At 34.1% G+C, this 27,788-nt stretch overlaps 3 protein-coding genes across 17 annotated transcripts; 1 reads left to right on the top strand and 2 right to left on the bottom strand.

The window, feature by feature from the left end:
- The first annotated feature begins 207 nt into the window (after positions 1 to 207).
- On the top strand, positions 208 to 7,633 carry LOC126722659 (organelle RRM domain-containing protein 1, chloroplastic-like). Its single transcript, XM_050425802.1, has 9 exons — positions 208 to 695; positions 794 to 891; positions 1,039 to 1,279; positions 1,420 to 1,517; positions 1,601 to 1,666; positions 5,254 to 5,343; positions 5,686 to 5,754; positions 5,837 to 5,943; positions 7,131 to 7,633. Exons 1-9 carry the CDS (start codon positions 355 to 357, stop codon positions 7,206 to 7,208), a joined length of 1,188 nt encoding a protein of 395 aa, XP_050281759.1. The 5' UTR covers positions 208 to 354; the 3' UTR covers positions 7,209 to 7,633.
- A 7,823-nt stretch (positions 7,634 to 15,456) lies between these two features.
- Positions 15,457 to 24,811, bottom strand: LOC126722665 (protein SUPPRESSOR OF K(+) TRANSPORT GROWTH DEFECT 1-like). 15 transcript variants are annotated; one of them, XM_050425807.1, is made up of 8 exons: positions 24,623 to 24,811; positions 23,536 to 24,296; positions 22,300 to 22,405; positions 18,021 to 18,219; positions 16,902 to 16,970; positions 16,550 to 16,648; positions 16,306 to 16,461; positions 15,457 to 15,853 (listed from the first exon to the last, which is right to left on the bottom strand). In XM_050425807.1, exons 2-7 carry the CDS (start codon positions 24,005 to 24,007, stop codon positions 16,348 to 16,350), a joined length of 1,059 nt encoding a protein of 352 aa, XP_050281764.1. In that variant the 5' UTR covers positions 24,008 to 24,296; positions 24,623 to 24,811; the 3' UTR covers positions 15,457 to 15,853; positions 16,306 to 16,347. The 15 variants fall into 15 exon arrangements, 9 of the variants coding, with proteins under 9 accessions (XP_050281764.1, XP_050281770.1, XP_050281765.1 ...); XR_007654017.1 differs by lacking the exon at positions 15,457 to 15,853 and having other exon boundaries at positions 16,412 to 16,461; positions 16,550 to 16,812; XR_007654022.1 differs by lacking the exons at positions 15,457 to 15,853; positions 16,306 to 16,461 and adding an exon at positions 16,759 to 16,812 and having other exon boundaries at positions 16,470 to 16,648; positions 18,021 to 18,086.
- Positions 24,812 to 26,503: 1,692 nt separating this feature from the next.
- Positions 26,504 to 27,203, bottom strand: LOC126722666 (nuclear pore complex protein NUP85-like). Its single transcript, XM_050425819.1, has 3 exons — positions 26,871 to 27,203; positions 26,712 to 26,768; positions 26,504 to 26,584 (listed from the first exon to the last, which is right to left on the bottom strand). The coding sequence occupies exons 1-3, from the start codon at positions 26,988 to 26,990 to the stop codon at positions 26,528 to 26,530; spliced, it is 234 nt and encodes a 77-aa protein (XP_050281776.1). The 5' UTR covers positions 26,991 to 27,203; the 3' UTR covers positions 26,504 to 26,527.
- Positions 27,204 to 27,788: the final 585 nt, after the last annotated feature.

A 27,788-nucleotide genomic window follows, 5' to 3' on the forward strand; every position in this document is an offset into this window, starting at 1 on the left:
TATGGTTTTCAAATTTAACATTCAAATATTATGGTTTAATATGCTCAAATCTCAATTAAGTTAAAATTAGTTTGATTCTGATTCACGTTTAAAATTTTTTACAAATTTAGAAAATCAAAAACCCAAAAAAAAAAAAAAAAAAATTGTTTGAACCCGAAATTGAATCGACCCAAACACCAACCCGCCCGTAACCTGTTTGCCCTTTCAGTCTTTCACGGACACTATTCTAATTTCTAAGCGCCCAAAAAATATCAGAAACACAACACAAACAGATGAGATAAACTGATAGCAGATTGGCATATTTGAGACTTTGAGAGAGCTTATAGTTTGCCATGAAACCTTAAAAAAGCAGCCATGGAACAAGCTCTCTCTTCCTCAACCATAATCTCTACAACACAAATATTTCCACTCAAACCTCTCAAAACCCATCTCCAAACTCCAACAATAAACCTCAAATTCTCCATTTCTCCAAAGAAAAACAACCACCTTCATCTTTCTTCTTTTTCTTCTTCTTGTCTATGTTTCTCTAATAAAGCAAGTGCCACTTCAACGACAACACCACCAGCATTAACTTCCACTCCCAGTAGTGACAACCACCATTGGATGGTGCTCATGGAGGCTCCTCCACAAGGGGTCAATTCCAAACCACAAGTTATTGAATTCTATGTTAAGACATTGGAAAGAGTTTTAGGCAGGTGGGTATATTTCAAAATATTCTTTTTTTGTCATGTTGCAAATGTTTCTTAGCTTTTGGTCTGAAATCCTGCTTTGGTTGTGATTTTTTGAATAACAGTGAGAAGGATGCTCAGATGTGTATATATGATGCTTCTTGGGATACCCACTTCGGCTTTTGCTGTGACATTGATGAAGAAACCTCCCGTGAACTTGCCGGTAAGTTTCTATAGCAGAAAAAGTCTGAGTCATCTGATGTACTTCAATTCTGTACCATACTTTGCTTTCATGTTTGTGGAGAAACTAAAATTGTGAGAGTTACTTTCGTAGTTTCATTAATATTGATGTGTAATGAATATGTTTTAGGATTACCCGGCGTTTTATCAGTTAGGCCTGACCCAGATTATAGTTCTGTGAAAAAGGATTATAGTTTTTCAAGTATTCAATCCAGTTATCTGTCAAGCTCACAAATTGGAAGTAATCTGTTGTTTCCCATGGGGAGTACCAAACACGGGCTTGCTCGAATGGACAAACCAGGGATTGGAGTTGTTACAAAGGCTCAAATGGTTGATTATTATGCTCAAATACTGACCAAGGTTTTGGGGAAGTAAGTAAATAACATTTGAGCTTGTTATTATGTTTCTGTTCCATTTTATTGTAACGTCTCTAACAGTGCATCAATGCAATATTCTTCCTTTGATTGCTTTATTTCTCTTCACCCTGAAAGTGGAATAATACTTTTTGTAGTGAGAAAGACGCACAAATGTGTATTTATCATGTTTCTTGGCAGTCCAACTTTGGATTCTGTTGTGAACTTGATGATGAATGTGCACGGGAACTAGCTGGTTAGTATTTGCATTGGGTTTCTCTTTGCACGGTTGTGATATGTATTTTGCAGCTTGAAGACAAATGCTTCCATATGGTGTAGGTGTACCAGGTGTATTATCTGTTCAGCTAGATAAGAATTTTGAGTCAGAGAATAAGGATTATGGAGGTTTGTACGTTTTTCAAATAATATCTTTGTGTGTTTTTTTAATGTTTGATCAGATAAAACATGCTCCACATCTTTTCTACCTTGCAACTTCGCTTCTCTTCAAGCATCGTATTCAGTAATATCTTGATCTCAGAGATATATTGCAAATTATTAACTTTGACTGTTTCTTTCTTTCTTTTCTTCTTTTAATAATTTCTATTTGAAAGGCCTGTGTGTCAAAAAAGTATATAGCAGCAGCACCATGTAACTTATGCTAGTATATTTGTGTCGGTGTCATAACAAATACATGTTTTAGAGATTCTAATACTTAATCAACCAATATGTTTATGTGATTTCACTGTATGAGATGATCTCTCAAGTAATTTAGTTATGTAAATAAAGCAATTAACTTTAGACGTTTTATTAATTTGAGCTGGATTTTAGTGGAGGGGTAAATTCTATGTCATTGTAGATGGCCAGTCTTTGAAGCAGCTAAAGGAAAGTTCTATAGTCCAGTAGCAGCCATGTGTCTTTTCCTCGAAAGTGGAAGACTTTGTATTGAGTAGAAAAATAGGCTTTATAGTGGCTGCAGTTCTTTGTGGCAGAGATGAGTCTTTTCCTTGGTTAGAATCATGCATTGGGCTTGGGAACACTTTGTACTGTATAGCAGTTGTGATTCTAGAGTTTGTGGCAGAGCATGCCTTTGCAACAGAAAGCACACAATGTCAATTAATGACTTATAAAAGTGGACAGCGTTTGATACTGACTGTGAAAGTTGCTAAGTGAGCTTTAGCACAAGGGAAAGCTCAAGGAAGTAATTCCTGATCATATTTTATTGTCAAGCTCAATGAGAATGTTGCTGATGGAATTGGACATTCAAAGGGAAATATTATGTCAATTATACTGAGTCATGTAGTAGTTAGTAGAATTGTACAATATATGAAGTATTAACTATAGCCATGAGAAGTATACCCATGAAACTTTAACCATATGGCTTACAGAAGGTTTAACAAAATGAGCAGATTAGGAAGGTATCTGATGCTGGGGTAAGAAAGAGGTAAGTATAGCCAATCTCGTCACAAAATCTGTTGTGCAAAGTTGCTGGAAGTCTTGAGCGAGGAGAAATGAATCAGATGCATTGAGAAAGAGAGATTCCCAATGTATCTATGTGAGGGGTGAGACTGAAAAAGGTAGGGTCCAACTTATTATATTCTTAAGTGGAATTCATCCAACTGGTTGGAGTTTAGGTGCAGGTGATAACTTTAAATGGGTAGAAGATTCAAATGCTGCTGAGGAAAGTAAATTGCTTACTCTCTGTTCTTGGAAAATTATTTTGGAAAGCCATGGGAAAAATAAATTATATTCCATAGACCCCAAAAAGTGATGTTTAACGTTATAGTGACATGTATGGTGGTGCATTTCTCAAATACTTGCTATTAAATTTGATAACAACTAGTTTATGTCAGAAAATGGCTTCAGGTCTGGTTCTTGTGTATTGATTAAGGCTCATCTTTAAATTGAAGTTCATGTATAAAAGGTGGTTTTGGAATATATTTTACAACATGCATGAAGTTTTAAGAAAAGGGGGGGGGTAAGGCTGCCTACCTACCATGACCTCTCCTAGACTACGCAACAGTGGGAGCTTTGTGCAGCCTCTCCTAGACTCTGTAAAAGTGGGAGTTTTGTGCACTGGGTACGGCCATGAAGTTTTAAGAAACTCTGTTGCTGGTTGCTCAAGCAAATGAGGAGGAGGTATGCAATGCTGAAATTGGTGAAGATATTACAATAACATAATAAAATTGTTGTACCTAGTGCCAAAAACTCCTCTTTTGTGGGATTTGGGAGAGGTGATTGGTAGGCAATCTTAGTGCTTTACACCCAATTTTATTATGGAATGCCTGATTCCTAGACTCAAATCTGCAACTTGTCACTTTGGGTGGAACGCACTTGCTATTGTACTAAGGCCCAACCTCTCTGTTAAATTACCGATTCTCCCAAAAGCTTAAACTATTAGGAAATGGTGAATTTAATCACTTAACCATAATTCCAACACTCTCTTTAAATAGCATAAGAACTAACAATAGATTTTTTAATTCTTAATCCAATTGCTCTGAAACATGCCTTAGCCAAGATGGGTTACTGGCTAGTCCAACTTGGTTAATGATGATCAGATGATGTAAGTGAGACTGTCAAGATGATTTGGTTGTGTGAGACAGAAATCTTCAATGGTTAATGCGAGGTATATTTGGTGCTAGTTAAGGTCTGTATGAAGGAGTGACTGATATCAGCCACCCCAACAAAAGCAAAAATATATAATTTATTGAAAGCCTGTATTTTGTGCTTTGTGATAATATACTGATCTTTATCGGTGGACAATGCTTGAGGGTAGGTATTTAGGTGATATCACACTCGAAGCAGTCCCATTTAATATAATATTTTTCATTACATGATTAAGAAATTTTATAGTATAACCCGTCAAACATCATTTTTTTTTGTTTTCATTTATACAAATTTTGAATATTTTGGAATTTCTAAAAAAAACCTCATACAGTGTGATGGACTCCGGTTCTATCAAGTGCTATATGAACAGTAGGCGAAACAATCTACTTTGAGGCTGGCCAGCCTCCTAAAATAAGAGTGAGGGGGTGGGGAGACATTTGAGTCAGAATTATTCTGAGATTCCTTTATCGAATACAAAACCTACATAAATAGCCAACACCTCTCCTAACTCATTGAAAAGACTAATAGGAATGATAACCAATCTATTTTCTACGTTGTCTCCCGAGTCCAAGGAACTATTCTTCATTATTATTTGATAAAACCACGGCAAAATTTGGTAAAATAAATTTAATCTATCTAATCTATTTCGGTATCAAACATGCAAAACTTGCAGCCAACCTTGTGACATTACTTGCTGCCTGGCTAAAATCAGTGTTTTCACCTGTTCTGATACATTCACCAGTGAGGTGAACATACCAAGCACATTAGGTTATATTTTTTGTTAAGGAACTAGTCCTATAGAAACCATTAAATTTTTCAGTTTAGGATTTTAATGACATTTTATCACCTAGTGTAAACAGCTGGTTAGAGGATTGGTCGAGTATTTGATAGAACTTGACTGCTTGCAGAATAGACATTTTCTGTTAACTATTAGAGTAAAATTCTGAAACCTTCCTCAATAGAGCGATTGATTGATGCCATGTTTACCAAGTGCTAGAGTACTTGTTTATTTATGTTTTTATCATGCTTCTGTTAGTTAGCTTAAGCATGTTTTATTATTATGGAGAGAAAATCTTCTAATGTGAAGTGGAATATGTCATTACTCTTCAAGTTTTTTTTTTTTTATAAGTCTTACTGTTCAATTTTTTTTTGGATAAGGCTTACTCTTCAATGTTTTCTCAGTGGAAAATATGCAAATGATGATTTAATAACTGGATTACTATTGTTGTTATATGGGGTTAGAATAAACTACTGAAATTATTAATCTTGATTTGTTTTTAATAAGAGGCCAATTCCCAATGAATCATTTCAATGTCTTTCAGATTATATCTTTAGTTTACCATTGCAACAATTCTTTCCATTGTAGAGTAAACAAGCTGTATTTTCAGGTAATAATCTACAGAGTTCCACAGATCTGCCAGATCCTTCAGAAGCAAGTCAAACAACCCCTATAAAAACAAAGAAACTATTCGTTACAGGTATGTTGCAAGACTGAGTTTGAATTCTTTGCTTGTAAATTTCATATTTTCGAAGACCACTTTTAAGAAATAATTCAAGATTCTTATTTATGAAATGTGCATGCTTGTTCTACTATAATGGTTGTCTAATTATGCTTTTTTGAGTTTTACCTGATTAACATTTGGTTCTATTTAGTCTTTGGAGATTCCCTGGACCTTGCCATGGTGTCCTCTTATGAGATCATAATGTATTACTTGTACTTTCCATTCTGAAATCCAAAAGTTTTCTGGTCCAGCAACTTTATTACTCCCTCTTTTTTTATTCACAAATGACAGTGATTTACAATCTTGATTTAAAAACAGGGCTGTCATTTTACACATCTGAGAAAACCTTACGTGCTGCATTTGAAGGCTTTGGTGAGCTTGTTGAAGGTATGTTTGCATTTCCATGCTCATAAATGACGTGTTTCATTAGTAAGGTTATACCCGTGCTGATGCACTGCTTCCTCAACAGTTAAAATTATAATGGACAAAATTTCCAAAAGGTCCAAAGGTTATGCATTTATAGAGTACACTACGGAGGAGGCTGCTAGTGCAGCACTCAAAGAGATGAATGGCAAGGTAAGTTTTCTTCCATTACGAATCTTCCTTGTATTTTTCTTGTGTGTTGGGAAATTTAGATCCTAGTCAATAGAATTAATAAGTTTTAAACCCAAGTTGTTAATTAGATTTATGTGAATAAGCTTATTAAAACAAACAAACATCAATATCATGTCAAAATCATGTAGCGGAAAAAATAAATAAGGCAATATATGATAACCCAGGAAAACCAATGAAACAAACTAGTTTCACAGTAAAAAAACCTAGGAGGAAACCTTCCCGAAAAGAAATTCACTATAGTAAAAAGAAGTTTCAGATCTAGTACAAAACCTTTGTCCCTAAACTCTACAATCTCCGTAGATGAACCCACAGCAAAAACCTTCTACCGCTTTAGAACCTCTGAACTCTTCAATATATGAACACCAACCTTTTTGTTGCACGGATTCCAATATGTGACTAACTCCTTTACACAAATCCCAGTACGTGACTCACTCACCAACTTGAGGAAGAAAAATGTTGGCTGCAAAGTTCTTCACTTCATTAACAATGAAAATTAAGAAGCACTTAGTTACAAAACCCTAAGGTGCAAAGACGTAGTAGCTTTTTTTAGAGAGAATAAGACATCGATCACCTTTTACATATGTTCTCCTTATATTTTCTTATGTGACGGCTTCTAAAATAAGCCTTATATATGTCTAGGGTTGTGAGAAAAGAAACCCTACATATACATGTCAGCATAGGCCGAAAATCAGATTTGAAATTCTGAATTCCTGTAACCTTGATAGATAGTATCTGTCGAGCCTTATTAAACCTCGATAGATAGCTATTTGTCGAGAAGCTGTCGAGCTATTTGTCCGTAGGTATCGAGCTTTTTGTCCAGCTTTAATGAACAACTTTCTTCACTTGTTTTTTAGTCCAATTTTCATGGTTTTAATACTAGACTTGAACAACATGTTTTTTGAAATATTAAACACATCCTAAATCTACCCAAATACAAGTAAATTGCGTTTTGTCAAAGGATTAGTCAATTACATAAAATACTGACATATGCTCATAACAAGTGAATCACATATGTCCTAACATTGTGCTTAATGTTCAAATGCAGTTTTGTTTTCCTTAAGCTTTGGTTCATAATTGTAGATAAAACAAATATAACTCTTTGAGTAAGAGAAAGGGTAATCTCTCCATTTTGTTCTTGGTTCTTGCAGATTATTAATGGCTGGATGATAGTTGTTGATGTTGCCAAGACTAATCCACCAAGATACAGCAGGGGTCGCCCTAGATAGGAATTTTGACAAGAGAACAATTACTGATCCACTGTCTTCAAGGTCAAGCAAGATATTCAGGCTACTGCTCTCAAGGTGTCGGACTATTCTCATACTGCCACCTAAATTTTGTTCGATTAGTACCTGCAAGAGGCAAGAGCCTTTATCAGCTCCAGATCTTCAACTGAAGCACTAGTCGTTCACATTGAGTTTTTAGTCATTAATATATTATGTGCGTCTCTGTAGTCTGTGAACGTCTATTATGTTGCATGCTCTTTGAAGGGGGAAATGAAATGCTCTATACTCAAAAGTTTCATGTCAGCATTATATGATGCATTTGTTATCTTTTTCTTTGGTACATTAAATACTATAATTTTGAAGACATTACTTACATGTAGCCTATTCAATTATTCAATATATAATTTAGTTTGATTTTTACTAAAGCATTGAAGTAAATATTTTTTTAATCCTTGCAACATTGAAGTTTGGAGAAATGACATTCCATCCCAAAATTGAAGGGAAAAATATTTAAAAACATACATAATTAAAAATAGGGGTAATTTTACTCCATTTCCTTGAGTTTGGGGAGATGACACTCCACCCCAAACTTGAAAAGAAAAAACACTTCCCCTTTTCACATCCGTTTGATCAAATTTTGTTAAATTAATATTAAAAATGTTGTGTACTAACTCATCCTTTGCTTAAGGCCATGTCTCCAAAATTATCCTCCATTTAAAAACTAAAATTCTTTGTTTTAAAGTTTATAAAATTTCAAGTATGACTTCTGCTTTTTCTTTTCTTTTTTTAATGGATTATGGAGAGATTTGTCATTGCAGGTGTTTTGATACTTGATAAATATTGCATTTTTATTTTAAATTTACCAATTATATTTTTTACTAACCATGCTTAAACTTTTGTAAAAAAATTCTTATGAAAATTTAAAATATTTTGTTACTAATATAAATAAAATTGAGTGTTAATTTCTTCAAACTTGAAGGGAAGAGAGTGTTGTGGGAGCAAGTAATCTAAGGACATTCTAAGGCCCATGGGCCTTGCTTGAGGATGATGAAAGGTCCATTCATGCGTCAACCCAAGTTTGACATGTGGGTTAAGACCGAAGAGGGAAGACGTTAAGACCACTCAGGTTCAGATTAAACTTAGAATAAGAGGTCTGAGGAAAGGAGGCAAGCAAGACCATCGTCCGAGGAACCCGAGAAGCAAATGCACCTTGGGAGTACCTTACTCAGTTTCCTACTCCAGAAAGTAAAGCACGATGGAGGGCACTAGAGTCATGCAAGCAACGAAAAAGGGAAATATCTGGGAAGGTAGCCATTACTTCCACATTCAATGCTTTGCACCAACTAAGCTGGCCGCATTTATGAGGAAAAGACACCTGAACAGTGATTTCACAGCTCACAGCTCTCTTTACCTCCTCCAAAAGGGTCTTGATGGGACAAGCATCCCAATGATTCCCCTTAGACATACAGGTGGAGGGTTGAGATGCAACAAAAAAGACTATATAAGGAAAGGAACCCCTAGAAGAAGGGATGGACATTTTATGAATTGAGAGAAAGAGAACTTAAGATCTTACTATAAGAACTCAATTTTGACTATTAATGAACAATCCATCCTCAGACCTACCCAAGGAAGACTTTACACTAAATCACTGCTTCATTCGTTCATATTAATTACTTTTGTCCTTTTATCCTCAACTTTGTGATTTACTTAGCATTGCAATTGACTTGGAAATTCCCGCTCTCTTACAAATTTATTATATTGAGCTTATAGTACTGGGTGCCACTATTCTAAGTGGGCTTGAGCTATTCTTTGGGTCCTTACAAGTGTAATTACTCCAAAAATAATTCTATCAATATTTAAATTTATTGGACTTTATATACATACATACATATAGGATTAACTTTTAGGGGATTTTTGGGATATTTTAAATGCATTATTAAAATGGATTAAGAAGCAGCTGAATAGTTGTATTAATAATACTATGCACATCACAGATTCCCTCTTTTTTCCTTTTAAGGCGTTATGTTCTAAAGTTTGTTTAATTTTAGTATTTTATATTTAGTTCTTGGCCCACCCTTCAGTTGGTTTAGTTCTAATATTTCACTTTGTAGCTGGCCAACCTCTGCAGCGAGCTTTAGATCCATTAGAGGCTGAAGTCCATTTGAGTTAATTAAATTATATTTTTCATTGTTTTGGTTTTAAATTTAACAACTTATGTTCTTTCCTTATATGATTCAAAAAATTATGTTTTCCCTTGTTTCGGTTTTAAATTCAACAACTACTGTTCTTTCTTTGTATAATTCAAAAAAAAAACTAAAAATATTATAGGTGTATAACATGAGTCCAAATCTACTGTCCTATTTTTCTTACTCCACCCTCTACTCCATCAATAAAAATTTGCCACATACACACCTATTAAATTCAAATATAATTTTCAGCCTTTTCTTACTTAGTTTCCTAAAATAAATTTAAAAAAAAAAAAAAAAAAAAAAAAACCTCAAACAATCCCAACCACCACCACCGGTCCTCCACCTCCACCCTCGCCAGCCACTGCCAGCAACCTTCGCCTGTACCACTATGAATGGATCGTCAACGACATCAACGGCCACCCATGGCAGAGGAGACCAAAGGCTCAAATCAAAAAGTTCTCTTCAATTTTTACGTTTCTTTTGCTTCCTCTTCAATCTTTATGGCACTGACTATTTTTCTTTTTTCATTCTTATATTTTAAATTACCACAGCACGCATGGTTTCTGACTTTTAATCCAAATCAGTGAATTATTTTTGGCTTGGTATGGTTCATAAATATGCAAATTTGGAGGAAACAATGAGTCATAGAAGAGAGGAGTTAACGGAGAGTTAAGAGAAATGTTTGGGTTTGTTGAATTAGGTGGTGTGGTTTGTGTGGGTTTGGTGGTGGTGGATGGCGGTGATTAGCGGTGTAGTTGATGCCAGCGAAGGTTGTTGGTGGTGGTGGAGGATTGGTGGTAGTAGGGGACGTTTTGGGTTTTTATTTTTATTTTTTTGGGTATATAAATAAATAAATAACATAAAGTTAAAATCTAATTAAATTGGGGGACACATGAAAAGTTTTGATTTGTGGAGCATAGAGTGGAGCAGAGAAAGTGAGACAGAAGATGTGGACTCGTATAACATCTAGAACTTTTTCCTAAAGATAACATTAAATAAAACCAGCAATAACATAAACATAAACAAAAAAAATATTGTTTCCTCGTAAACATATTTTTCTTTCTACAAATACATACCCTAGAAAATAAATAAATAAAATAATTATAATTCCATCTATATGTAAATTTATTAGGCTTTTTACAAATTAATTTATTGAATATATATACACACACATATACATACAAGATGCTTCCAAAGCCACTTTTGGAGCCATTAGGAGCTAAGTAAAGTCCGTTTGACTTGATTCAATTTATGTTCTCCTTTGTTTTGGTTTCAACTTCAACAACTACTCTTTCCATAGATAATTAAAAATAATCTTAAAATGTTATTGGGACCATTGACTATAGGATTTAAAAGTGAAATTTTTATGTTTAAAAATTTAAGTTTTAACTTGGTATGTTTGACATTATAGGGTTTTTATTTGGACTGCCCCAAAACTATAGGGTTTAAAAGTGAAATTTACACTAACAAGAAAAAAAAAATTGTACTTGGTTCTGATAGGAAATGTACAAAACTCCTAATGCCTATAAAATATAAGACATTAGTACTCCTGCACTAAAGATCTTCCTTAGTTGATAGATTGATATGAGAGCTTTCCAAAATGATTTGAATGGAAATTAATCCTTAAAAAAAATAAAATAAGGGTAAGAAGAATGCAAATTCCAAATACATAAAAACACACAATATTCTTCCAAAGTCTAAACTATTAGAAGGAAAATTATTATATTGCCCTATTAAAAATAACCGAATCACAAGCATTAAATGTGTCCTTTCTTACGTTCCCCAACTGAAGATAACCCAACTTAGGAGAAAAAAAACAAGATAATGAAATGGGTCACAATTAGCATTAGACCTTAGTAGTGTGAAATTTATGATACAATGACAATCTAACAATAAAAAAATCGACACATTGTAAAATCTAAAAGAGATAAATAACATACATGACAGTATGGCACACATTGAGTTATTTGGATTATGAATTATGTTCCATTCCCCAGAGTAAAGGGTATATGTTCATATAGAACAAACTAAGAAGATGCTCAACATCATAGATTGAATTCCCATAGTATGGGGGTAACTTGATGCATTTAGGGTTCTAAGGAAAAAATTGATTATCTTGTTTTAGATGCAAAATTACTATTAATTAATGTGAACCACATATATTTATTTTTTTAGAATGTTTATAGACAAAAAATTGGACAAAACTTTTCACACCTGTTGATGTGTCAGATTGATAATGGTAAGTAAAAGAGTAATGTTAGTGGTGAACTTATATGAGAACTAGTAAAAGTTTGCTAACTGAACTATTGTGAAAAATGTTATGAATTTTTTTGTGTATTGATCTTTTTTTTTAGAAGTGTTACATTCACAATTTTTTCACAACAAATATTAAGTGTTAAGTTGTTAGTGGTTCTAATTTAAACCCACTACTAAATTTTATTTTATTTTTTTTTTTTTGCTATTAATAATAGCCTGTAACAACCTACTACTTATAATTTGTTATAAAAGTGTTATGACAAATGTTGTAGATGTAGCATTTCTCTTTTTTATTTTGTTTGTTTTTCATTTGATAAAAAATATTATTTTATTTATTGACTTATATTTGGGTTTAATACTATTACAATGAAATAAATAACTCTATTAGTTAAAATTTTGGGGCTTTTTTTTTTACTTGGGGCCTTAGGTGACCACATCAATTGCTTATACCATAGAGCCGGCACTACCAAAGTATAAACATAAACATAAACATAAACAAAAAAAATTATTATTATACTCATAAACATATTTTTACTTTTACAAATACAAACCTTAGAAAAGATATAAAATTAAAAAAAAAAAAATCTATTAGACCTTATTAGGATTTTTACAAATTAATTTATTAATTATATAATCATTTTAATATTTTCCACTAAAATCTATAATTTAATTTAGAAATGGAATTACAATCAAGCCTATGGGCACTAAAGACAATTATGGTTAATCTTGTAGTTATCCTTTTAGCCAATTAGCCTTGGCTAAATTAATTTCCACTAAGGTTTGTTCAATCACAGTTATCACTTATCACTTTCTTTTGGTTCTTATGGGTGATTTTGTAATACAATAGAAGAACTTGAACCTCTAGGATTGGAAGTTTTAAGAAAATATATAAACCTGGCAGTTTGGGCTATTGGTCTTGTACTCCTTCAAGCCATGATTTCATCTTCCTCTAAATCTTTGATACACGTGTTATCGGCCAAAGAATCAGAAAACAAGCTGGGTCCTCGGTAGAGCAATGCATAGAATGGCTGAACTAGCACCAGGAGGTTTCGGTTTTGAAAATACAATTGGTGCTTTCCCAAATGATGGAACTTGCTATTGCTTTGGAAGAGAGTGGAATGCCATTTATTTGGGTCATTAGGCCACCTATTGGTTTTGACATAAATGATGAATTTAGAGCATACTGGTTATCAGAAGGATTTGAAAATCGATAAGAAAAAACAAACGGAGCTTGCTAGTAAATAACTAGGCACCCTAGTTGGAAATTCTACCACACAAAGCGACTGGAGCATTTCTTAGCCATTGTTGGTGGAATTTAGTGATTGATAGCCTAAGCCAGGGAGTGCCAATCATAGGTTGGCCATTGGCAAGAGAAAAGGCATATGGCGAATAACATCTCTTGATTTTTATTGCCTTGAAATTAATGTGTCATCTTCATCTATAATTTTGACAGCAAACAAAGTGACATATAATATAAGATTCATTTAGAGTAGCTCATTTTCATGGCTTTGTTTTGCTTTTTAAAAAAATGGTAAAAGTACAACTCTTCTTCCATCATGCTTATTAATATATACTCGATACACATAATATCCATAATTTCATGCACAATGTCCACATTTTTTTGATATCCACATTAGTGACGGAGTCAAGAATTTAAGTGTGGAAGGGGTGAAAGGGGGGGGGGGGGGGGGGGAATATGTGTATAATAAAAACTAGAGGTAATTACACTCCCCTCTTTTAAGGTGTTGGGAAATGAGTCAAATGACATTTCACCTTAAACTTGAAGGGAAAAACATTTTCCCCTGTTGACATTCATTTAATCAAACTCTATTAAATTAACAATGTTGTGTACTAACATATCATTTGCTTAAGGGGAGGTTTCCAAAATTTTCCTCTATTTCAAAATTAAAATCCATTGATTTAAAATTTTCATTAAAGAGTATTTTAAAATAAGTATGACTTTTTTATTTTTTTAGTTTGTCATTGGGTTGTGGAGAGATTTGCCGTTCCAAGTATTTTGGTGCTTGATAAATTTTTCATTATTATCAACAAATTTCATTATGTTTTTACTAATAATGGTTAAACTTTGGTAAAGAAAATTTCATAGAAATTTAAAATATTTACTAATATGAACAGAAGGGGAGAGTTTTATTTTCTTCTAACCTCAAGGGAGGGGAGTATAATTAGTTAATTACCCCTTAAAAAATTTCATTAAAAAAGTATTTAAAAAAAAAAACAATTATGTACTTTAGTTAGTTGAAATCATTAAATAATGAGAGTCGTATCTACGGAATATGATTGTGTCACTTGTTACTATTGATCCCGTGGATTCTTCGGAGATTGGTTCTATCATCTAACTAGTTACTTCCATTTTCTACCATGGTTCTCATACCCGGACCGGACCGTATGATCAGACCTGGTTAACCGTGAATCTCTCACGATTGCAATTCTTTTAACCCTAAGAACCTCTATATGAGAAAAAAGCATGGAATTGCTCAAACTGTGGTTGAACCGTGCGTGCGCACACACACACACACAAGAAGAAGATGACGAAAAAAAGGAAGCACAAATTCAGGTCTTCGTGGACAAAGCTAAAGTTTGGCTGCCATTTGAAACTCTTTTCTTCAAGGCTTGTGTTTCTGGAACTTCTAGAGTTGATTTGAAGATAGATGATTTTAGTACCTTGTCATTGCTTCGGAGGCTAAAATTGATTGGAAGGTGGAGAGATAATGTGTGCTAATTCTTTAGATTTCCAATAATCAGCACACGTCATCAAAATTGCCTTGGGAAACTCCACAAAGAGATAAGGACCATAGAGCCAGTCACTTCCGCATTAATGAGATGTTCTCTACCTAACCTCTTCCACATTAAATGCTTATAGACAAGCCTGAATAGCAAAGGCACCCTCAAAATTCCTGTTACATGATGAAACAATGGCATAGCAGAGGGGTGATGGGACAAGCATCCCTGAATCTAGCTAGAGGCAAACTAGTTGGAGAGATAAGGAAGGGAAAGCTGCCTAAAAAAGGGAGGATGTGCAATAGGAAAAGGGGTTCAGAAAAATAGAGAGAGAGAAGTAGAATAAGACTGAGTTTTATAGCTTTCAATCCAACCTATTGTACCTCGGAAAAACAGTTTCCATATCAACAAACAACCATTTTGTTACTTGCTGCTTTGAAATCAGTTATTTAGATCTCCTATTGTGGAATTTTGACCCTTTAGTTCTTATAAATTATTTGTGTAAGGTATCTACTTAGCACCAACCTTCATGAGTGTTTTTTATTGACGCACACAATTAGTATCCATATGTTAAGCTTTACAGGTTTTTTTTTTTTAACTTTACCTTTCTAGACTATGCTAGGAGTGCTATCTATGAGATATCTTCCACATGTTAAGGTTACAATGTGTTATTTGACAAATTTTATGTTATTTTATTTTATTTTTTCACATGGATTAATTATTGATACTATTTTTATTATACATGAGGTGAACTCCATGACTCCAGAACACCTTTTCCTTCTCTCCCTCCATTCCAAACATAAGAGTTTCATCCTTAGGTTACCTTACTTTTAATGATGGCGCTCTAGGGCATACTCAATAAGATAACAGTAGTTCTCTCGTAATGCTAAATTTTTTAGTTGTCATCATTTGCTAATTTTCATTAACGATATCAATCATATAGAAACTTGTTTTCTAAGTCTATTTTAGATGTTCATCATTGGTTAATTACAAATTTGGTTCCAGCAGCAGCTAGGATATTGTTTCCAATGAGCATCTAGTGGCAAACCGGTAGGAGATCATACCCAGATGGGAAAAAATTGGTAAGATTATCAATCATTATTGAATATGGAGACTATGACCAGTAACACTAAACATCAATTAAGAGCTTTCCACCTCTTCCTCTTCTGGTGAGACAGACAGAGATTGAAACAATATGGCATGGTGTTCTCTTAAAAAGACGCTGAACTTTCTATTACAAGCAATATTGACGACTATATATACATTTTTCATTTACCTATACTAGTAGTTTTACCTGTTTCTAATAGTTAATCAGCCCTTGTGTTCAAACTCAAGCAATCAGCCTTCTTCCCCAAACTCCTCCGTGAATCTCTCATGCACCTCAAGATCGGCTTTACTTACAGTTGGCTTCTGTCTTGCAAGTACTTTATCAAAATCTGCTCTTGTGATTGGTGGTGGCTGGATCTGCAAGTCATACATTCCCAGAGCCAGTTACATTCAAGTCATTATATAAATTAAAAGAAGTGGATGAATGAGGCTAGAAAAGAAATACCACAAATTGACCTTCCTCCAAAGAATTGTGTAATTTTGATGGAAGAGAAAATCATCATTGAATGTGCATTAATGAAATTGAATGAGGCACATAAGATAGAGGCATGCTCTTGTTAAATCTCTCCCCCACCCCCATCCCCCCTTCTCTTTTCCACTTTTTTCTACATTCCTACTTTTCTGAAATTGACTAACTACATAAGTCACAACATTGAATAAGTCTTTAATAGTTCTATTTAAGTTATTGATACCTAGCTCTAAATATGATTATAGTGCTAATTTTGGCAATGATTTCTGGTCTAGAGCTTTATGTAGTGCCCATTAATAATAATAATAATAAGTAAAACAGTTTCCTACCCAATACTTACCTTTGAAGCTAGGCCTTGTGCATCAAGTTCCTGCAAGGTAACCTAAACAACTCCTCGTTCAGTAGGTTCGCAAGGGACCCACATGTCGCTAGAGTTCTTTTTGAAGAATTTTGCATCACGGGTTTGACGAACAGGTTCAAATAGAACGTCTTTAACCTATCGAAAGAGAGGAGGTAGCTAACAGCTTTCAGCCATATAATATCTCAAAAGGGACACCAAAAACTAATGTAAACTGGACACTTACACAAACAGCTATGTCTGAACCTGAAAATCCTTCTGTTTTGTGAGCTAAATGCTCAAAATCACTTTCAGTTAAGTTATGAGGAGTGTCTCCAAGATGGACCTGATTAAATTAAAAACCTATTGAGGATATTAAGCAAATCATAATCTCCAAAAGAATCAATTGCTATGGCTCTACCAAAACCACAGTGCCTTAAACATGTGCTGCCTTGCCTTCAAATCTGGGAGAGGGATGTAAATTCACTTATCGAAACGCCTACGGATGGCCTGTATTTAATTTTCCTTAGTCACAACCCCAAAGCAATGAAGGTCATAAAACTCTATAACTTAGGTCCAATGGATCAGAGTTTTCTTACCTGATCCAGAGCATATGGAGTATTCGTGGCAACAAGAACCAGAACTTTCTGATCATCGCTGCCTACACCCTGAAATGTGGTAAAGAAAATTTCCATTTGAAGATTAACAGTAGAAAAACCAAAGGCAACAACCACTGTTTAATGAAGTTAAGAACTAATGCAGGTCAAAGATAATTGTAGTAGGGAATAAGACGAAAGAGATGTGGGCTAAAGATGATGCACCAAGAATGCAAGAAGAGAGTAGGAAGGGATCTATGTCTTCGATCCAGGTCAGACTATACACTCCCGACTTGGCTATTGAGAGTTCAAATTGGAGAATTATCTGGTGGTAGGAGTTTGATCACTAGCCATTGCAATAATTTGCATATTTCACTGCCATAAGATGGATTAGTGTGAGAACAGGGAAGAGATCCTATGGCTAGAATTTGAGTGAGCATGAGGAGAATGTGAAATGGAACCTACTTTTCATATGGGCCATGGCCTAAGAGACTCAGCAATAACTAGGAAAATGCTTGATAGTCAACTGACATAGGTACAGCCTGCCTTTGTAACAAAATTAACTACATTCCAATAAGGCCCATACACCAATCTCTAAAGTAGAAGAACCAGTATTCTGTCCTTGTAACAAATTTAACACATATGATTGTAACCTTTTTTTGGGAGGTAGATTGGAGATAAGGCTTGAACTCAAGACCACTTTTTGTCACAAAAGCTAAAACTATTAGAAAATTGTGAATTTAATCATTTAACCATTATTCTAACAAAAATTTTGTTCATGGACAAAAGGAAAGGCCTAAGAATTTTAAGCTCCAAAAATCAAGTCTAAACGCTATACATACTGGTATTGGCAGGAAGTAGAATGCATATACATATATAAATTATATGACTTCTATAATCTTTCCCTAAAGTAACAGACAGATAGCTTAGCAACTGAAACAATAACTGGACCACTTATGGAAAGTAAAAGAGAAAAAGAAAATGCAGGGACAAAAAAAAAGTTGATGATTGGGAAGCTATTAATATTGCATATCACCTACTAAAGTATAAGGATGTCAGTTGTATTAGTATAAGATAAGCTTGGAACAAAGCTCTTATCCACTTCCAGTGAACACAAAATACCTGCATCTGTACAAGAAGTTCTGTTTTGATATGTCGAGATGCTTCACTCTCATTGCCTTCACCTCGCTGGCCACATAAGGAATCAATTTCGTCAATGAAAATAATGGAAGGAGCATTATCACGAGCCATTTGGAAAAGATTTGAGACTAGCTTTTCGCTTTCACCCATCCATTTTGAAAAAAGGTCTAATGACGAAACACTATGTATTGACAGCATCTAGCACTCATCATGTGTTCGCAACATTCCATTAATATAAAGACCAAAAAAAAAAAAAAAAAAACCCTACATCCATGGGCATACAACTGGAAGTGTAAATCATACATGCATTTGGAAATTCAAATTCACTCGAATGATGTGACAATTACAATAAAAATCATGAGAAGCAGTCAACTCCAGCCATATATGAAGTATACGAAAAAAACTATATAAAAAAATTATTAAGAACTGTAAGCATACTGAAAATCAAATATCTTAAGTTAGGTATAAGAAAGAATTTTTGATCCATTAAATCCACATTTCATAATTTTTTTTTCCTGTCATCTCACTTAGTGGACATCAGTATTCTGACTTGTTGCCTTTTAACAATGTTCTTATGAGACTATTTGACAAACAGGAGAAGTCATGGCTAACAGCACATTGAGGTAATTGGCATTGATTGCAAACTTCTTTGCTGCCTTTCTACCAAGTCATTAAAAGACTGAGAAAAAGGAACAAGATATGAAGAGAGCATCCTCATATGCTTACATTCACTCTCCAAGGTATACATTACACATTCTTGGTTTGTGTGCATCTTGCAAATTTCAGTGGAGATCGCATCATGGTCCCCTAACAAAGTTCTTCAAAATCATCCATTCTAATATGCTCATTTGGAACAGAAGTTCAAATTTCCTGCTTTACAAATAAGTCTAACCAAGCCCCTGTTTAACTATGACACACTAATGAAAGCATAGAAAGCAAAGATCATCACTAAGATATGGGCATTAGTGCACAAACGAAACTTATCAACAGAAAATGGATGAGAATAAGAATGACATGTTGACCATGCACAAATGAAACCTAACCAAGTTTGTAGGCTTCTTGCATTTTATTTATTTATTCATAAATAACATTACTTGTTAAATTTCTTTGCAAGAGAAACGAAATCTCCAAGCTTAATACATTTCCTTCAATGTTTTTTCCCCCCTCATAGAAGACCAAATGGAAAAATGGGAACTAGTGTAGAAATTCAACAATAAAATGGTTGATCAGCTGCTTGGGGGAAAAGGTTGATATCCTCCTAGGAAGCAACAGTATTACAATACTTGCATGGTCATATTTCTAAGTAAGTAATATAGCAATCTCTCATATAATCTAAACATTTAGACTAAGTCACCTAGAAAATTGATCATACTAGAACACAGAAGATGTATGGGAACACATTACATGACCTACCCTAGAACATGGAATGATGAGGTTACACTTATACTCAACGCACATGTTGTTTCATTAGAAGTTACAATACAACAAAGCTGTCCTCAAGTTAAACCCTTATTATTTTTAGCCTGGTTCTCTCCAGAAACTCTATAAAGCATATAAGATTTTCGTTTTACTTAAAATATCCTCTTTCAAAAAGAAAAGGGAGAAAAAAAAGGAGGAAACTTTTGGTTTGTGAAAATTTGCATGTTAGAACAAAGGTGTACCACATTTTAGATTATCCTGGATTGTTGTGTGCTAGTTGTTGATTGGTGCTATATGTGCAAGAGTTTTTTTTTTTTTTTTTGATAAGTAACTTAAAAGTTTATTGAAAGAACACAGCCCCGTACATAGGAAATGTACTAAAGAGGCAAAAACATCAAGAAATCAAAGTACAATGATCAAGCAACCCAGAAAGGGAAATACAAGAAAAAGAAGGTAAAACCAAACACCATTCGAGAAGAGTAGAAAAGAAAAAAGACTTAAAGTCAAGAATGGACCGTTCGCGATCTTCAAAGCCTCTCAAATTCCGTTCCCGCCAGATACACCACATCAAACAGTGTGGCACAATCCTCCAAATAATTATATTACGATGTTGCCTAAAATTGCAAGACCAGCAATCCAACAAATCCGTTACCCTTTGCGGCATCACCCAACAAATACCAAACAAGCAGAAGATCATACTCCACATCTCAAATGCAATAGGATAGTGAAGGAGGAGATGATCTACAGATTCCCCACACCCTTTGCACATAAAACACCACTCAAGAAAAACAAAGTGCCTCTTCCGAAGATTATCTATAGTTAAAATCTTGCCTAAAGCCACAGTCCAAGAGAAAAAAGCAACCCAAGGAGGAACCTTCAATTGCCACGCCATTTTCTAAGGGAAGGGAATGACAATAGATGGGGAAAGAGAATGATAATACCCACTCACCCTGAAACCTCGACTGCAGGCAAGCTTCCAACAAAGTTTGTCAGCACCAAAACCTTGGACCTTTGTGGAATAGATCAAGACCAAAAATGAATCCAAAGAAATTGACTCTTGATCGTTCACTAAGCGATGAAATTGAATGTCCCAAGAAACTCTCCCATTTGCGTAGCACATAACCTCAAAGACCAAAGCCTCCCTTGTCCTACTAATATTATACAAATCTGGAAATTCCTCCTTAAGAGGACAATCCCTACACCACACATCATCCCAAAACTTCACACGAGTACCATCACCCACATCATATCGAAGGCACTTGGAAAAATTCAACCAGCCACTTCTAATGCACTTCCACAAACAAACAGCATAAGCCCCCAACACAGATTTTGTACACCAACCACCCCATTCATTCCCATACTTCGCCCCAATGACCCTTCTCCAAAGGGCATCATTCTCCCAACCATAACGCCACAACCATTTGGCTAATAAGGCATAATTAAACCTTCTCAAGCACCGAATGCCTAACCCTCCATTCTTCACTGGCCTACAAACCTTAGACCAATTTACCAAATGAATTTTATGATCATCCCCAATACCAGTCCAAAGAAAATCTCTTTGTAATTTCTCCATCCTCTTAGCCACCTTAACTGGAATAGGGAGAAGAGAAAGGAAATACGTAGGTAAGCTAGTGGGGAGTCAGTGGATCATCTTCTACTTCATTGCCCCATAGCTTGTGAGTTGTGGTCGTTGGTGTTCTGTTTGTTTGGAATCCACTGGGTTATGCCTCACAAGGTTATTGAGTTGTTTGTCTTGGCAGGGTATGTTTGGACAACATCGTAACATACATTTTTGGAGACTTGTGCATCATTGCTTGATATGGTGTATTTGGCGTGAAAAAAATGCTAGAAGCTTTGAGAGATGTGAACATTCTACACTAGAGGTTAAGTCTTTTTTTTTTGCACTCTCTCCTTGATTGGAGTGTGGTTTTTTGTCATCTTTCTTGTTCTTCCCTTACTGTTTTACTTGATCGTTGTTATTTTGGTTCTTGATTTGTGCCCTCATAGTACATTCCCAATGTACTTGGGTTAGTTGTTTTCTTACTTTAATAAAATTTTCGTTACTTATAAAAAAAATAAATAAATAAAAAGTGTAGTAGACTAGTAGTGTATTATGGTAATCTTTCATCAATAAGAATCCTATATATCCAGCATCCTTTCAATACCATCAAAATTTATCCAGGCCTATAGTTTGGTAAACAAAAAAGATATTGTGTCCTTCATAGCATTTGAATGAGCACATTGGAGTTTTCCTAAAATATTTCATAGTAATTAAGGCGAACTCATTTATTATTGTAAAATAAACTAATGACTACACCATTTAAAGGAATTGATTCGTGTATCCAAATGTAATCTAACATAATGGAAGGATATCATTTTCTTGGAAATCTAAGGCTTCCAATTAACTAGTGCGGATCTTGCAACTCTCTTGTAAAGTCATCATGAATATTTGCCTGTCAAGGGCCATAAAACCAAGATCCTTTTCAGTTATTCTACTTCCAAACATTCATCGCTTACATCTCAGTGCATTGCACAATTTAAACTATGAAACTGATATTGTAAAATATTAATAAAAAATAAGCATAAGAGATCAAATGGTTCTTAGATATATATATATATATATATATATAAAAGTTATGTGGCAAAAATCAAAGAAGGAGAAGAAGAACTAAGATAGATGATCACATAGATTTCAAATATACAACTCACAATTACGTGTCATTGGCAACAAATATAGACTTAGTTCTAAAGTTTGCTATTGCAGTCCAATAACTTGCCATCTATAGTTGCTTTATCTGTTATTGTAGTCTAGTTACTTGCTATACATTGGTCAAATTTTTACCTAAAGAAAGTTGAATCTGCTTCTGTTGCCACTGCCTTTGCTAGATAGGACTTCCCCGTTCCAGGTGGACCATATAATAGAAAAGCCCTCCATGGTTTTCTCTTCCCTGAAAAAGAGATCAAATGATTCTTTTATTATCAAGATGTACCATATGTGACAAGATATTTATATTAGTGGCTCCAGAAGGAAATACTGCAGAAAATGTCCTGGAAGTATATGGCCAGTTCATGAATCTTTTAGATTTAAGCATTAAATGATAATGTCTCTATGACTCTTCTTAATGTAGACAGTTCAAATCCCACCATTTATTAGGAATGGAAAATTAAGTTCTTGATGCAAATTATGTTTAGAAAGTCTTCAGCATCCATACATTGGCACATATGACAAATAGCAAATGTGCCAAATAGTATTTTGCTTTTTATTAATACCAAATAGAATGTTTATCTTCCATTGCCATAAATTCTACTGTCAAGCAGACAGATATAATCATTTTTTAATTCACAGCCAGGTGCAAGGGATGGTCTGAGTCTGAGCTCATGGCTAAGTAGGGTGCCTCACATATTGAAGCAATGTAAACCCCTCAAACTTTAGAATGAAACTTGATATGAAAAAGGTTTTCAAATGGGTCTTAGAACTTATTATAGTTGATATTATTACTTGATATGTATCTTTACAATTGGAAGATCAATTGGAAGATACACCATCCAAAATCTAAAAAATCAGTGAAGTAATGGCAACAATAACTCTTAAATTATCCTTTCTACCTTCTCTAAACTCAGCTGATTCTTTCATGTTCAGAATTAGGCTGATACTCTGGGCCATCAAAGACCAATATTTGAGCCTTTTTGAATTCAATTGACAGAACAGAAGCTCAATTAACGATAAGAATTTTGCTTTGTTGTTTGACATGAGCTGTTTATTGTACAACTTTACTACAACATGTCTTCTCCATACATATTTTCAGTTGTTTCCGGTGGGATTTATTTGTACAATTTCCATTGCAAAAGCAGAGCTTGAAAGTCAGAAATTCTGAGTAATACAATTGGAGCATATGATCTCGGCAACTGATTAACTTGAATTTATGGTACCAGTGGCATATTTTTGAATATTCATAAGCTATCAAGTGTCACCATAAACCAAATCAAGGTTATTCACATTAAAAGCATGCCAAGATTCAACAAGAAAACTAAAAGCAAATAACCCCCAAAACTTAAAAATAATGATTGAGGAACTAACCAGTAAAAAAGTGGGGAAACTTCACAGGCAGTATTACAGCCTCTTGCAATGCCTGTTTGGCACTCTCAAGCCCGGCCACGTCACTCCACTTCACGTTTGGTTTCTCCCTGATTATCATAGAATCAAGGCCAGCCCTAAGCTTTGCTTGCTCTAGATCCTCCGCATCTTTCCCCACTCCTCCCTTCAACTTTGTCTTTGGTTGGCTAGCAACTGTTGCATCACCACTAGGGGAAGGCCCACTCCCCCCATTATCGAGAATGGCCCTTATCTCGTCTGCCCTCTTCAAATATTCCATACATTTTTGAGTAATCGCTTCCTTAATCTTTGGATTCTTCTCATACTTCAAATGAGTCCTAAAGTACTCTAACGCATTCATATAGAGCGGAAATGCTTTGCTATAGTTTCCAACATCATCCTCCTGAACTGCCTGCTTCACATACTCTATTGCGTGCTCCTTAAAATTGCTATACATCTTTTACTTACAATAAATGCATAGAAATCAAAGCCACAAAAAATGACACTCAAACTAGTTTCAAACCACCACTCCTTCCCCCTAGAACCCAAAATCCAATACTGAGTTCGACTCTCCAATGATTTCTTTTTGGTAATGATATTATACACACTCTTATCACAATTCTAAAACTTGAATTCTCAGATAAGCAACTTATCCACACCCTTAGAACTTGCAACCAAAAACCCAATACTCAGTAACACCTCAGATTTTCTACTAATATTTCTGATGCTTCAAAATATAACCAAACCTGAAAGTAAAATGAAATAAACCATTCAACTTGAAATCAATCAAAAAGAAAAGAAAATAAAACTGCCCAGTACTCAAATTTCATTGCATCATATATTTATGATAAGCCATTTACAATTCAAGATTTTTTATATATATATATTAAAAAAAAAAAAAAAAGTGAATTTGCAATCAAACCCTGAAATCTAGTTCAAAAAGTACAGAAATGAAAAACCCAATTCTCAGAATTTGTTTCTATGATGATAGTGATGTTGTTCAAGAAGCCATAACAGGTAAGCTTCACAGGTCCGAATAGAAGACTCTGAACAGAAAATTTCGGTTACAAACCTGAAATTCAAGCTTTATTTTCTCTCTGGTGCTTTGCGTTTTGATAATGAAAATGAAACTTTGGAAACAAAGAGAGAACCAACCAATAGGTGCAATTCAAGTCCGGTCTTCTTCACATGAAGAGACAGAGCCTTTAATCATAGAAATTGCACAACTTAGATCATAATTACGTCGGCTCTCAAGTCTTTTCATGTTTTAATTACAAATGATTGGAAAAGATTAAATTTTAGACACTTTTAAGGAATTTTTTTTCTAAATAACAATAAATATTAAAAAATTTAGTTAATTGTCACGTTTCAAAACAATGTTGAAAACTAGCATCTCGAGTGTCTAAAACTCGAGTTCCAAGATAAAAATCGAGTTTTTAAATCTCGATTTGTAAGTGGATTAGTTTAAAGTGGGAAAAAATTAAGCTGAAAATCGAGTTTTAAAGACTCGATTTCCATAAATTGAATAAAAACACCGCTATAGGTCTATAAAATGTCACTATAGGGCTTGAAAATGCCACTATAGGACTCCATAAATCTGTACTTAAGAAAAAAAAATTTCCAGGAAAACGCCGCTATAGGGATTTAAAACGTCACTGAAAGGCTTAAAAACACCACTATAGGTGAAATTTTTTTCACATGAAACTCGAGTCTTAAAGACTCGAGATCTATGTGACCTTTTTCTAATATGGATCTCGAGTTTCTAAAACTCGAGATGCTACTTTCCTTTATTGTTTCAAACGTTGCCTAACTAACTATATACAATTCTTTTGCATTGCTGTTTTGCACATTACCTCCACTTTTAAGTTTTAAGGTGTTTGGTAGAAGAGTTGGAGTGTTTTTTGATATATGTGTGGGTGGAAAAGTGTATGAAAAAGTGTATAAGTGTGTTTGAAATGTTTAAAAGATTGCTCAAAATAGGTTGCCAAACGGGAAAAAAAAAATTAGAGTAGTATTTTAATTTCTTTTATATCTTTATTATTTTATAATTGAAGTAGTCTTTTAATATGTATTTCTTTAGAAACATTGACGAAAAGTGGCATTTTTCAAGTATGAAAATAGAACATAATATATGTGTGTATTAGGAAATAAAAATAAAACTTGTACCATATTTCAAGAGTGAAATTTTTTTTCTAATAAAAAAAATTTGTAAAAAAAATTATTTTATTTTCAAAATATTTTAGTTTTAAGCTTTGCTTATGTGATTTTTATTCTTAAAATATTTTAGTGCTCAAGTCAGTCCTTTTGTTTCTTTTCCATTATTTTGCTTGCTTACGAAATTTGCTCCTGCAATCTCTCTCTCAATCTAAGAGAGGAAAAGAGTGACTTTTGTGGGAGATCAAAATTTTCTCTATTTGTTTGTGTTCTCAACCAATTATTAATTGTTTTATGTTTGTGTTTTGTTGCAAATCAAAGATTATTGTGGCTTATTATTATCATCGTGTTCATGTTTTTCCTTTTTAAGAGGTTTTTTTTTCTTTATATTATTATTGTTGGTATTGATTGGAGAATTGTATTTTGGACCAAGTTTTAGGATAGACGTTTGCAAATTTGACAAATATGTTTGGGATATATGGTCATTTTATGTGTTGTTAAACTAGAAAAATTCATTGTGAAGGCTAAAAAAATTGTGGTATCCAAGTATAATACATGAAAATTGTTTGGCCACATTTCACCCAACCGTTTATGGTCAAAACTCAAAACTAACTAAAAAAGAGTAAAATAACTTCTGTGAAAAATCAATTTACTCCACCACCAGTTGACTCCTAATGTGAGCCTATTTATGTAAGATTTTTACAAATCAGTGAATTGCAAAGCACAAATAAGTATTACATTTATAACCAAGTTTGCAACGTTATTCACAAAGCTACAATTTTGTAACATAAAACCAGCTTAGCAATCAAATTTATGGATATAACTAAGAGATCCTTACTTGTGTTTTCTCCTTTGAAGCACTATTCATTGTAATCGAAACCTGTAATTACAGTTTAGGAACTCAAATTTTCAACTTCATTTCCATAAACCTCTCAATTCAATAACAAACACTGAAACACACTCACACACATGTATATGTACAAGCATGCTACACCAAAAATATGTACCTTCATAATGTTTGAACTAACACTGTCAAGTTCATACAGACGGCATATCTCTATAATCTGCATAAAAATATAAGTGAATTGAATCACTCACAAATATCTCCATCAAATTATAGGACACTAAAATCCAAAAAACCTTACATTGAAAGGTGAATCAATTACCTTAAGTAGTACTTGATTATTTTGAACAGGTTGCTTGCTCAATAAAATCTCTAGCAAACCCATTCCCTGCTTTATGCATGATGCCAAATAAATTGGAGCTATCTGAAGACATAGGAGCATCAAACTATATGAGGATTACTTGAGATGAGCACATACACTAGTTCAAATAAAAAAATAAAAAAATAAAAAACAAAAAAAAGCACCTAAGAAGAGATACTGATAGACATGTTGATTAATAGCCAACCACAAGTCAACTTTTACAGTTGATACACACACATGCGTGCAAAAACTAAAATGATATGATATTTTACAAGGTGCAATCTAGAATATGTTAGTGAGGATTACTTGACATAAGCATATAGGAGCATGAAACTTTATGAGCATTACTTGAGATGAGAAAAACACATTGGTTCAAATATCAAAAAGTGCCTAAGTAGAGATACTGATAGACCTGTTGATTAATAGCTAGGCACAAGTCAACTTCCAACAGTTCATATGCACACAAAAAGAAAAAGAACTTCATATTTTACAAGGCACAGTCTAGAATAAGAAAGTGACCCTTAGAGATGGCACTAAAAATTTATTGAAACTACTGAACACTGGGTAGCACAAAGGCAATGATGGTTACAAATTATGTTATGATGCAATTCAATAGGCAAATTAAGCAATAATGCGGTTGAAGTCCATGGGGATATATAGAACAGAGATTTAAATATCTAGTGTGTGCCATTTAGTAGCATTCAGTTCCATCACTTTGAGCAACTGAATCAAAAAATAATTAATAAATTGTAGATACTAAGCACGTATTCAGATGCATTTGCTCTTGGCAATGGATGAAGCATGATAACACTATTCACAAATCTTAATCCCAAGTCAGCCTCAGGAACCCTCCACTTACAGGCCCTGTTTGTTTCAGCA

The sequence above is a fragment of the Quercus robur genome, chromosome 4 (genome assembly GCF_932294415.1).
Source record: "Quercus robur chromosome 4, dhQueRobu3.1, whole genome shotgun sequence".
Taxonomy (NCBI): Eukaryota; Viridiplantae; Streptophyta; class Magnoliopsida; order Fagales; family Fagaceae; genus Quercus; species Quercus robur.

Coding starts and splice junctions, on each gene's coding strand:
- LOC126722659 (XM_050425802.1), top strand. CDS start 355: ATGGAACAAGCTCTCTCTTCCTCAACCATAATCTCTACAACACAAATA. Junction 892..1,038: donor AACCTCCCGTGAACTTGCCG/GTAAGTTTCTAT, acceptor AATATGTTTTAG/GATTACCCGGCGTTTTATCA. Junction 1,667..5,253: donor AGAGAATAAGGATTATGGAG/GTTTGTACGTTT, acceptor CTGTATTTTCAG/GTAATAATCTACAGAGTTCC.
- LOC126722665 (XM_050425807.1), bottom strand. CDS start 24,007: ATGTATAGCAATTTTAAGGAGCACGCAATAGAGTATGTGAAGCAGGCA. Junction 16,649..16,901: donor CTCCATATGCTCTGGATCAG/GTAAGAAAACTC, acceptor TAATTTAATCAG/GTCCATCTTGGAGACACTCC. Junction 16,462..16,549: donor GTTCAGACATAGCTGTTTGT/GTAAGTGTCCAG, acceptor CTCTTTCGATAG/GTTAAAGACGTTCTATTTGA.
- LOC126722666 (XM_050425819.1), bottom strand. CDS start 26,990: ATGCTCCTATGTCTTCAGATAGCTCCAATTTATTTGGCATCATGCATA. Junction 26,769..26,870: donor ATAATCAAGTACTACTTAAG/GTAATTGATTCA, acceptor ATTTTTATGCAG/ATTATAGAGATATGCCGTCT. Junction 26,585..26,711: donor TTAGTTCAAACATTATGAAG/GTACATATTTTT, acceptor CTGTAATTACAG/GTTTCGATTACAATGAATAG.